Source organism: Bos mutus, chromosome 28, assembly GCF_027580195.1.
Source record: "Bos mutus isolate GX-2022 chromosome 28, NWIPB_WYAK_1.1, whole genome shotgun sequence".
Lineage (NCBI taxonomy): Eukaryota > Metazoa > Chordata > Mammalia > Artiodactyla > Bovidae > Bos > Bos mutus.
This window is the reverse complement of record NC_091644.1, coordinates 18,253,402-18,265,740: the sequence shown is the minus strand read 5'-3', so window position 1 is coordinate 18,265,740 and position 12,339 is coordinate 18,253,402. Positions and strand designations below refer to the sequence as shown.

Genomic DNA, 12,339 nt, shown 5'->3' with positions numbered 1-12,339 from the left:
TGGAGTGGGTTGCCATTTCCTTCTCCAATGCATAAAAGTGAAAAGTGAAAGTGAAGTCGCTCAGTCATGTCCAATTCTTCGAGACCCCATGGACTGCAGCCTACCAGGCTCCTCCATCCATGGGATTTTCCAGGCAAGAGTATTGGAGTGGGGTGCCATTGCCTTCTCCAAAACTATTTGCAACATCCCCCAAATAGTGGACATAAATGCCAGTTCCCAATATAGAAGTCAGATTCAGGTATCCAGCTGCCTGAATGTGCTTCCCAACTCAGCTATATAGTTTTACAGCCCTGTGCCAGTTACTTATAAACTCTCTTGGTCTCAGTTTCCTCATCTGTAGTATGGGGATAATAATAGTACCTATCTGATAGAGATGTAATTACCATAGGGATGTGGTTCTCAAATCGTGTGCTTAGGCACCTTAGGATGGTACAGCAAATTCACAGGGGTACTGTGGGCTATTTTTAATCTTCAAAGAAACACAGCGATGCTGGACAGCTGCCAGGTACTGCAATGACTACTAGCTCAAGATAGCTTACAATTTTAGCACCACATCACACTTCTTTCCTTTCCATGGCACCATGCCTTTGCAAAGCTGGGAATTTTGGCATTTGGGAGTACCCCAAGGCAAATTATGAGGGTAGCAGTGTCCGCTGTGATTCTAAGATTTGAGGTATTGTGCCACGTCCAACAGGCACACATACATCCTCATTATAAGTCAGTGTGGCCATTTAGAAATGGAATACTAATATTATTGTTGCTTTTAATTTATGAGTATTATTTTTTCTAATAGGCTTCCCAGGTGGCATTAGTGGTAAAGAATCTGCCTGCCAATGCTACTGAGTTATTAGGAGATCACACCCTCACACAGAAACGTAAGCTGGTTGGATTTAACTACTTAATAAACAGAACCATTAGGAATTTCTTTTGGCTTTGGGATAAAATTACTGGGTAAAAATGACCAAAACACTGAAAAATGATCAAAACACAGAACTTCCCAAAAAAGTTTGGGAAGTTCTGTCTAGGATTGTTGAGGGGCTCGGTAAGTTAATTGAAAATACCTTCTAAAAGCCTCTGGTAGAGGAAGCACCCAGGAGCTCCAAGACTTTATTCTTCTTTTCCCTCTAAGCTGGAGAGGGCAGGCTCAGGTGGCCCTCCCGAGGACCCCTAAGGAGCCTTCCTCAGCCACTAAGGGCCAACAAGCCCTTGGCCCAAGCCAGGGCCAAGGAGGAGGTGATGTGTCCACTGGTCGGGACTGGGGCCCAACTCAGCCACTACCCGGGGCTGGCAGCACCCCCCCACACACACCCCTTTCATTTGTGTTCACTGAGCACCTGCTGTGTGCCGGCCAGCACCTAGTCTGCTGATGGGGCCCTGGGGATAGGAATCTCAGGTTGCCCTTGGTTCTTCTTTGTCTCCTGCAGGACGCCTGGGGGCTAGGGACCTTGACAAGTGGGCAGCGGCTACGTCGCTGGCACTGCCCTGAATGACAGGGAGGCAGTAACGAGAAAACCCAGGCATCCTCCTGCAGGGACTAGAGCGGAGTCTTGGAGCCAGGGTTGACAGGAGGGGTGGGGCAGGCAGGGCGGGGGCCCAGGGCCACCAGACTCAGGCCTGCTGCCCTAATGGATCGCTTATGTTTACTTCCTCAGTCGAGTCTGCACCTGCTTTATAAATGAGCTGCATTAGGGTTATAAAACAAAGTCATAAATGCACCCCATAGTGCCACCTAGAGTCAGGGCTCTGTCACCTGGAGGCTGGGGGCTGCCTGGTTAGAAGGTAGGGCAAGTCTGTAACTGCACCCATGAGCTGCCCTTGTGGCCACCATCCCCAGAGGGAGGCCCATTCCCCCCATTTCACAGATGAGGTGCCTGAGGCCAGTAAGGACTGGTTGAGACCAAGGGGTGTCTGGGTCTGAAGCCTGAGCCCTGTCCTACACTCCTCAGTCCCAAGACTGATGCAGAATGCTGTGGCCTGAGGTGGGTGTGGAGTCCTCTTGGCTCCACCCTGCTCTCCCTAAAACTGCCTGGCCTGGCGGGAGGGCCACAGTGTCCAGCTCCCTGGGCACTGTGTCATCTCACCATCAGATGTTCACACTCCTAGACCCTAGACTGCCAGTTTACCTACAAAGAAGGTGTCTCCCTGTCTGGCAGAGGGAAGCAGGTGTGGGGGAGTCCTGGCCTGGCCTTCAGAATCCACAGCTTAGATGCCCACTAACCAAGTGACCATGCATTAGTTTGGATGGACTTCAATTTCCCAGCTTTGAAACAAGAAAAACAAGTCCTAGCCTTACTAGCCCTTTGGTGTGCATGTGTGCATGCCCAGTTGCATCCGACTCTGTGCAACGTTATGGACGGTAGCCCACGAGGCTCCTCTGTCCATGGATTTCTCCAGGCGAGAATACTGGAGTGGGTTGCCATGCCTTCCTCCAGGGGATCTTCCTGACCCGAACATCAAACCTGTGTCTCCTGCATTGCAGGTGGATTCTTTACCGCTGAGCCACTGGAGAAGCCCAGTCTTTTTGTGAGAGAGTCCCATAATTGTAGAGACCTGGCCAGTGTCAGGGTCTATTAGGATTCTCAGGTGTGGGGACACTTACAGTGTTATGAAGCTACTCCAGGGATAGGCAGTGTGGAGTCCTGTTTTGCCTATCCCTGTTTGGGATAGGCAGCATCCCAAACATTGAAGTCTGATTTCCTGGGTTCAGACCTTGGCTCTGCCTCTCACTAACTGTGTGACCTTGGGCAGGTTGCTTAAGTGCTCTGAACCTCAGCTTCCCCCATCAGTAAACTGGGGACCAATATATCATACCTTACAAAGTTGTTGCAAGAATTCAGTAAGTTAACTGTGTAACTGAAAACATAGCAGCTAATTCCAGAGAAGCGTTCGTTGCTATTTTGATGCAGCAACTTGTATGGTGCTAGACCTCTCCTAGGCTCTCATGCTCATTTATCTCCCGTGATCCTCAAAAGAGCCCAGAGAGAGGAAGTGTGTCCATTTGTCCATTCACTTCAGAGACAGAGTAATACAGTCTCTCCTTGGGTCACACAGAACATGCCAGATGGAGCTGGAGTCCTCCTCCTCCTTGCTGGCTTCCCCTTCGCTCCCCCAGGCCATGCACACACACCCTGCCCAGGGCCCAGAGCTGAGAGCCAGTGACAACCTGTGCGTTTTCTCAGAGCCCACATCTTAGCAGGAGCTCATGGTCCCCCAGGAGATGACATGGCGGACATATGTTGTTCATTCTGCTCTTGAAGAACTAGGTGTCCCTTTGGCACCTCTACCCATAGGGGGACTCCCTAGAGTGTGTCCCACCCTTGGCCTCCTGGGACCCCAGCTGCACTTGAGGGACTGGAGCGCTGGGACAGGGACAAGCGTGCGGAAGGCTGGCAAGGGGCTAGGCAGACACACACCCTTGCAGCTTAATTTGCTGTTTCCTCGGGAGCAGTTAGCAGAGGAGGACAAGCCCCACCACCGCTTGTCCCCAGCCAACTGATTGTTTGGCGCTTGGCACTGGAAAGTCAATTTTCCTAAGTGGATTGTAAACCAGTAGCCTGGCCCGGCCTGGTTTCCCTCCCTCCCTCCCCACGCTGGTGGTGGCCAGGCCCCTCTCTCTTCCTGTTTGTCTCACCTCCTGAGGTGCTGTTCTTTCCAGGGACGCGGGCAGGGCCCGGGTTTCCATTTGGCCCCTTTGGGGGAGGAGATGGCTGCCAACACAGCCTCACTGACTTCCCAGCCTCCCCGTGTCCTCATCCATAGGCCAAGGGTGTGGATTTGGCTGAAGTGGGTGGATCAGAGCCACAGACCAGGGGAGGGGAGGGGCTGGGGGGGGAGGCTGCAGCGAACGTGGTCTGCCCTTCCACGTTGCTGCCTGCCTTGGACTTCCGGGAAGAGGAGGCCCTCTGGGAGCGAGCTTTGGGGAGCCCAGCCTGGCGTTGCCACCTCACCTCACCTCTGTGGGACCTGGCTCATCTTCCCATGTCCATCAGCCTGCCAGGCTGGGGCTGCAAAGGGCAACTGTGGCTTCAGGGCAGAGCTGGCCGAGTTTGTGCTCCAGCCTCAGGCCCATTTCCAGCTCTTCACATGCTGTGGCATCACCACGGGAAACTGGAGGGAGGCCCTGGAAGGCCAGTGCAGGGGATCCTGGAGAGGACTGGAGAGGAGTGTCCTTGCCCTGCTGGATTGCCTCACCTCCCTGGGCTCCCCTGCCTCCTCCATCTGTAAAGAAGTAGACTCGCATAGCATCATAGAGCTGGGACTGGCTCCAAAATACAAAATCCTAAAAGCAGGGCACAGTGGGGAAACTGAGGCCCCAGAAGTGCCAGGCCTTGCCTAGGTCACAGCAAGTGTCCTGGCAGGTCTCCTCCAGCTGCCCACCCCTCTGCCTCCCCCGACCTCCTCTCTTTGTCACAGCCCCCAGGGGATGGAAGGGACCTGGGACCTCCCACCCGTGGCCTCACAGAGCCCTCCATTCTCCACAGGCACTGACTCGGGCAGGGAAGAGCTCCCCGACTCCTTCCCATCGGCTCCAGCAGAGACGCTGCCCCACTTCTTGCAGGAGCCACAGGACGCCTACATCGTGAAGAACAAGCCCGTGGAGCTGGGCTGCCGTGCCTTCCCTGCCACACAGATCTACTTCAAGTGCAACGGCGAGTGGGTCAGCCAGAGTGACCACGTCACCCAAGAGGGCCTGGACGAGGCCACCGGTGAGCCCACGCCACCCCCACCCCCACCGGCACCCCCAGGTCACTCCGAGCCCAGAGGGTTCTGGGCCTGGCTCCACACTGGCTCTGTGTGAGCCCTCACACAGCCATGGTCCCCCCAGGGCCTCAGTTTCCCCTCGGGTTCACCCTGGATCAGTGTCTTCCCAAGACTTGGCCTCTTGCCCCGTCTGACTTTGGGTGACCGGGTGAAACAGCACCACATCGCTTTCTGCGTGCTTGTTCCCTTTCCCAGTTTCTTTCCATCCTCTGCTTGCATCAGAGGGCAGGTCCAGTCCAGCACAGGTTCTTCCCCCCTCTCCCCGGCACCTGCTCTGCCCCCTGTTGAGAGAGAGGAGCTGGTCCTATCTCACAGCCTTGCCCCCAGCCCCAACCAAAATTCTCGACCAGGTCCTCTGGGTCTGTGAGAAGTGATAGTGTTTTCTTTTCATGATAATGATGCAGTACTTCATTCATAGAAATTAATTGGTTTAGGGTTTTTTTTTTAAAAAAAAAGGTTAGGCGCAGAGAGGCCTGGCAAGTGCAGTGCTGCAGGTGTCCTTAGGTAAAAGGGTAGCAGGAAGTGAAAGAGGAGGAGAAGGGAAAATTAAGGAGATGAAGCCCTGAGCCTTTAGAGAGGGAGCACTGACTCCAAGACCCTAGACTGCCAGAGAACTAACCCTACTACTGCTACTGCTAAATCGCTTCAGTCGTGTCCGACTCTGTGCGACCCCATAGACGGCAGCCCACCAGGCTCCCCCGTCCCTGGGATTCTCCAGGCAAGAACATTGGAGTGGGTTGCCATTTCCTTCTCCAATGCATGAAATGTGAAAAGTGAAAGTGAAGTCGCTCAGTCGTGCCCGACTCTTAGCGACCCCATGGACTGCAGCCCACCAGGCTCCTCCGTCCATGGGATTCTCCAGGCGAGAGTACTGGAGTGGGGTGCCATTGCCTTCTCCGGAGAACTAACCCTAGGGAGTATCAGATAATGAGAACTCACACAGTGGAAACCACTTGAATACAAGACCAGGCATCACCCAACCACCAGTAGCTCCCTGTGCAGGATGCCAGGGTGCTAAACCACAAACAAAACAAAAATACAAACCCAATCATCAGCAGACAGGATCACCACCTCACTCAGCCCTGCCCATCAGAGGAAAAACAAACAAACACTCAGCACAAATCTCACCCTAAGCTCACACAAACCACCGGACCAACCTTAGGAGGGCAGAAACCAAAAGGAAGAAAGAATTCAACCTTGAAGCCTGGGAAAAGGAGACCTCAAACACAATAAGTTAAAAAAATAATGAAAAGGCAGAGAAATACCACACAAGTGAAGGAACAAACTAGAAACAGAGAATCCAAATAAATGAAGAGGAAATAGGCAAACTACAGTCATCAGGACAGCGTGGTACTGGCAAAAAACAGGAATAGAGACCAATGGAACAAGATAGAAGGCCCAGAAATGAACCCACGCTCCTATGGGAACCTTATTTTCGACAAAGGAGGCAAGAATATACAATGGGACAAAGACAGCCTCTTCAATAAATGGAGCTGGGAAAACTGGACAGCTACATGTAAAAGAATGAAGTTAGAACACTTCCAAACACCACACACAAAGATAAACTCAAAATGGACTAAAGACCTAAATGGAAGACCAGAAACTATAAAACTCTTAGAGGAAAACATAGACAGAACACTCGATGACATAAAGCAAGATCCTCTATGACCCACCTCCTAGGGTAAGGGAAATAAAAACAAAAGTAAACAAGTGGGACCTGATTAAAAGCTTTTGCACAGCAAAGGAAACTGTAAGCAAGGTGAAAAGACAACCCTCCGAATGGGAGAAAATAAGAGCAAATGAAGCTACTGACAAAGGATTAATTTCCAAAATATACAAGCAGCTCGTACAACTCAATGAGGAAATAGGCAAAACTACAGTCATCAAGACAGTATGGTCCTGGCACAAAAACAGAAATAGAGACCAATGGAACAAGATAGAAAGCCCAGAAATGAACCCATGCACCTATGGGTACCTTATTTTCGACAAAGGAGGCAAGAATATACAATGGGGCAATTGTATATTGCCCATTCAAAACAACCCAATCAAAAAGTGGGAAAAAGACCTAAACAGACATTTCTCCAAAGAAGACATACAGATGGCTAACAAACACATGAAAAGATGCTCAACATCCCTCATTATTAGAGAAATGCAAATCAAAACCACAATGAGATAACACCTCACACTGGTCAGAATGGCCATGATCAAAAAGTCTACAAACAATACATGCTGGAGAAAAGGGAACGCTCCTGCACTGTTGGTGGGAATGTAAATCGATACAGCCACTATGGAAGACGGTATAGAGACTCCTTAAAAAACTAGGAATAAAACCACCATATGACCCAGCAATCCCACTCCTAGGCATGTACCTGAGAAAACCAAAATTGAAAAAAACACATGTATCCCATTGTTCACTGAAGCACTAGTTACAATAGCCAGAACATGGTAGCAACCTAGATGTTCATCAACAGATAAGTGGATAAAGAAGTTGTGGTACATACACACGGTGGAATATTGCTCAGTCATACAAAGGAACACAGTTGAGTCAGTTCTGATGAGGTGGATGAACCTAGAATCTGTTATACAGAGTGAAGTGAGTCAGAAAGAGAAAGATAAATATCGTATTCTAATGCATATAAACGGAATCTAGAAAAATGGTACTGAAGAACTTATTTACAGGGCAGCAATGGAGAAGCAGACGTAGAGAATAGACTTATGGTCATGTGGAGAGGGGAGGAGAGGGTGAGACGTATGGAAAGAGTAACATGGAAACTTGCATTACCATATGGAAAATAGATGGCCACGGGAATTTGCTGTATGACTCAGCAAACTCAAATGGGGGCTGTGTATCAACCTAGAGGGGTGGGATGGGGCGGGAGATGGGAGGGAGCTTCAAAAAAGAGGGGGTATATGTATACCTATGGCTGATTCATGCTGAGGTTCAACAGAAAAGAACAAAATTCTGTAAAGCAATTATCCTTCAATAAACAAACAAACAAACAAACAAAAAAACAGGTTAATAACACTAAGTAAATAACCATAGAGGTGGTGCTAGGACTCACCCGAGTCCTGCAGGAAGGGAGGGTGACAGAAGCGTGGGAAACGAGGAGGAAGAGTGAGGTGTGTGCGGTTCCCCGGGCAACCCCCAACTCCAGGCAGGAGGCAGCGCCCCGGGCTCCTCTCATCTCACGAGTCCAGCCTCTGTTTACAGTACAGGACCCTTGGGGGTGGAAAGCCTTTCCCAGACTCAGGCCAGCAAGGGGGGCCGTCCACTCTGGTCACCTGTGGGCAGCCGGCTTTGTGCAATCCCAGCCAACCCCAGCCTCCAGGTGGTTCCTTCACCCCAGATCCTGCCTTGTCTTTGATTTCATTTTTAACCTCTCTTCCCTGACCTTTTCTTTCTCCTCCTTATTCATCCCTTCCCTCCTTCCTTCTGTCTCTTCTGCCTCTCCCTTCTCATCCCTGTCTCCTTTTGTGTCTGCCTTTTCTTCTTTAATTAACTTTTATTGGAGTATAATTGCTTTATAATGTGTTAGTTTCTACTGTATAGCAAAGTGAATCAGTTATATGTATACATATATCCCCTCTTTTTTGGATTTCCTTCCCATTTAGGTCACCACAGAGCACTGAGTAGAGCTCCCTGAGCTGTACTACAGATTCTCGTTAGTTCTATATTTTACACATTGTCTTTTTTCTTTATCTCTCTCTCTTTTTTTGTGTCTCTCTCTTTTTTCATTCTTGTGTCTCTCCCCTGACATACTCTCTGTCATTCTCTCTCCTTTTTCAACTTCTATTTTTCTATGAAAAGCTGACATTTCAGAACCATTCAGGCTTAAAATCATACCCCAGAATGTACTTCATGCCACTCAACACTATATCCTAAAAATTGGTTAAAATGGTAAGTTGTAGGTTATGTATATTTTACCAAAATTTTTTAAAGAATCTCAAGAATTTAAAAAGTTAGATTTGGAATCCCATTCTCACCCAAAATCTTAAAGTTAAAAGAAGAATTTTTAAAAAGCAAAAATAACCTGTGTCCCAGCTGCCTCCATGCTCTGGCTGTGTGACCGTGAGGAAGTCATTCAACCTCTCTGTGCCTCAGTTCCTCTCCTGATAAACTGGGATATTAACAGAAGGTCCTAGTGAGGCTGGAGCAAGGTGGTGCCTGCACAGCATTGAGCACGCTGCCGGGGCTCGGCGGGTGCTTAATAAATGCCCATTCCCTCCATCTTCCTTCTGGGTTTTTGTTGGCCTCTTTCCTCTGGAAACTTGTTATTACTCCTCTGTCCCCCGACCCCCTCTGGCCCTGAAGAGCAAGGAGACAGCGTATCCTGCTGGGGCCCCTCTCAGACCCTGTGACTGCTGGTAACAGGGTGGCTCTTAGTCCCCGGCTGCCAGGCACACAAGCCCTGCCCATCCTAGAAATCAAGGCACCGTTGTCCCCGTTAGCTACAAAGAATGGACAATGGTCCAGCAGGCCACACCCTTGGCAGCACTGCGGCTGGTTCCTCCTGCTCCCACCCCTGGCCCTCCCTGGCCCTCTCTGAAGCCCTGGAAACACAGAGGATGACAGAGGGGGCCGACAGAGGCAGGGCAAGCCCACCCGTTAGCTCACTCCAGATTGAGGCAGGCAGCCCAACCCTGGGTGTCCTGGTCAGGCACTGTCTGTCGTGCTGGGGGACACCTCATCTGGGCCCAAGTCCGGAAAGACTGAAGGCCCCTAGCCTCCTGTCTGCCTGCTGGTGACCACTGCCAAGGTGGTGCTCCTGAAACCTTCTGGATGGATGGCCCCCTTGAGAGAGGCCATTCCTCCAGGCCCACAGCCTGGCAAGTAAAGGGCAGAGCCCACTCTCCTACCCCAGACCGTGCAGCATCTCTCGGGAGCAAGCACTCCAGGCAGCCCCTGCTGCTTGTGGGCCAGGCACCGTACCCCCCCAACCCCCCACAAAACCTTCTGCAAGAAGCCTCTTCCCTCCTGGTGCTCCCTGCTAGCAAACTCCCAGCCCCCACCCCCAACTTAGATCCCCTGCCATCAGGAGGGGATTCCTTACTGCCTCAACTCCCAGTGTAAGGGCCCCCCTCGCTTAGGATGCAGGAGAGTTAAGGCAATGATTTCACTGGGAGAGGTCCAGAGAGGTATCATTTATTACCAGGCAGAGCTCTAACTGGGGCAAGATGCCTAGTAGCTGATCTCAGCTTTGCTGGCAACTTGCTGTGGGACTTTGGGCCTGCCACCTACCATCTCTGCGTTTCAATTTCTCCCTAGAATTGAATGAGATCCATATGAGCTGCCAGAGTAGATGTGTGTCCAGCCTGGTCTGGGTGCTGTAATTGCCATGACTCATTTAGAATTTACCTTGAGTGTTTTACTCTGATGAGGGAACCAAGGTTTGGAGAGGCTAAGTATCCATAACTTAGCTAAGGTCACACAGATGGGGAGTGAGGGTGGGGCTAGGATTCAAACCTGTCAAGAACCTGTCCAGTCCTCCACCTAACCAGCATGCCATGGTACCACAAGGTGTACACTCAACATTCCTGCCCTCGAGGGGCTTATCAGAACCCACGTGCAACCAGGAGAGGATGAACTGAGATACCAGATGTCAAGGAGGAGAGACAGGGCAGTCAGGGAGGGCTTCCTGGAGGAGGCAGTCTCAGTTCTTTCACAGGCTTTGGGAGGAGCTTCAGATGGACACCCTCATCCAGGAGGCTTCATCCCTTACTTGAACGTAGAGCATTTTGTCATTGAGGGAGTGAAGGCAAAAGAGTAAATGATTCCTTTTGTGTGTGCTAGTGCACCCAGTTATCCAGGGAACCCCTCGGGCCCCAACAAGGAGCCATTGAGAGATTGGAGGGTTCCCAGGAAAAGGGGCCTCCTCTTAGCTTCAGCCCTACAGTCTCCTGAGCAATGGCCAGAGATCACACGCTTACCTCATATTGGTTGAGCTCGCTGACTGTCTCAGACCCTGGGCCACAGCAGTGAACAGGGCAAAGCCCCACCTCATTCTCCTGCAGGAGATACAGTTCCTACATGAACATGGCAATAAATAATGCCGTTTCAGACCATGGTAGTGCCATGAGGGAATCGGGCTGGGTGGGGAGTGATAACTCTGCAGACCAGTGTCCAGTGCACCTATGGGAGTGCTGAGTGGCTCTCTGAGAGCTGGTGGGGGTGGGCCAGCATTGAGGGGCTGCCCTCCGAAGCGAGACCTAGCGCAAAGCGGATGGTCACTGGGAGTTCACTGGACGCAGAAAGGACAGAAGAAGAGTCCCAGGCAAAGGACTGCATGTGCAAAGGCCCTGTGACTAGAGAGGCTGGGGGAGCATGAGGCCCTCAGAGACGCCCAGTGAGGCTGCAGTGGATAGATCTTACAGGGCCTGGAGGCCACGTGGAGGGTCGGGGTCTTTACACCAGGATGACAGGGACATAGCAGGGGGATGGATGCCACTTGGACCTTTCAAAGAGCACACATTGTCTGCAGGGTGGCAAGTGGATTGAATGAGGGCAGAGGGCTTGGGTTAGCCATTATTGTTTCCAGGTGAGCTGTGGTGGTGGCTTGGGCCAGGCTCGAAGCAGAAGAGATGAGAAAAAGGGAAACGGGAGGCAGTGGGAGAGGAGCCCCCAGGACTGGAGGGTGGGGAGGGGTGAAAAGGACACAGGATATCATGGTCCCATATCCTGTGTCTCCTGCCCCCCCACCAACGGCATCTCTCTCCTCCTCCCAGGCCTGCAGGTGCGAGAGGTGCAGATCGAGGTGTCGCGGCAGCAGGTAGAGGAGCTGTTCGGGCTGGAGGATTACTGGTGCCAGTGTGTAGCCTGGAGCTCTGCAGGCACCACCAAGAGTCGCCGGGCCTACGTCCGCATCGCATGTACGCTGCCTGGACGCCCCAACCCCGTTCCCTTGGGCCCTTTCCCCTTTCCCCATGGATCCTGGAGGGAGAGTTCTACACACAGACATGAGGGCACAGGGGCCACCAGCTCAGAAGAAGGCTCCAAGACCCAGAGCCTGTGCCACCTTTGGTGCCAGAATTTCTAATGGCCCCTTTTTACCTACTTATTTATATAACAAACCCATCAGCTTCCCTAGTCATCATGTGCATAGGATCCCAGAGCTAGGGAGGGAACTTTGTTCCCCTCAGTCCACCTGGTAAGGCCCCTGTCTTGGAGAAGAGATTCCCCTGGTAAAGGCCAGGAGTCCTGGTAAAATTTCCTTGGTGTGCACTGCCACCTCGTGGCTAGAAGGGAACACTTCAGGATCCAGCTCTGCCTGACTGGCCTCCTCCCGGCCCTGGCCTGACGGTGCCTTGGAACCCTTTCCCTTCTCCCAGACCTGCGCAAGAACTTTGATCAGGAGCCTCTGGGCAAGGAAGTGCCCCTGGACCATGAAGTTCTCCTGCAGTGCCGCCCACCAGAGGGGGTGCCTGTGGCTGAGGTGAGTGAGGACATGGGGAATACTGGGCATGGCAGAGGCCACCCAGGTGTGGTATTTACCACCAGCCACGGTAACTCAGCCTCCCAGAGCCCTCCCATTTTACAGAGGAAAGAACTGCCATCTCTTTAGAACTCGGCACATCCCAGAT

The 12,339-nt window shown here is 51.6% G+C and overlaps 1 protein-coding gene across 2 annotated transcripts in view; it reads left to right on the top strand.

The window, feature by feature from the left end:
• The window catches only part of UNC5B (unc-5 netrin receptor B), an 88,321-nt gene that overhangs the window by 62,672 nt on the left and 13,310 nt on the right, over positions 1-12,339 (top strand). For both annotated transcript variants that reach the window (XM_005909929.3, XM_005909928.2), the window contains exons 2-4: positions 4,482-4,706; positions 11,485-11,628; positions 12,088-12,191. In XM_005909929.3, coding sequence (XP_005909991.1) covers positions 4,482-4,706; positions 11,485-11,628; positions 12,088-12,191 — 473 coding nt within the window. The remainder of the gene's footprint in view (positions 1-4,481; positions 4,707-11,484; positions 11,629-12,087; positions 12,192-12,339) is intronic.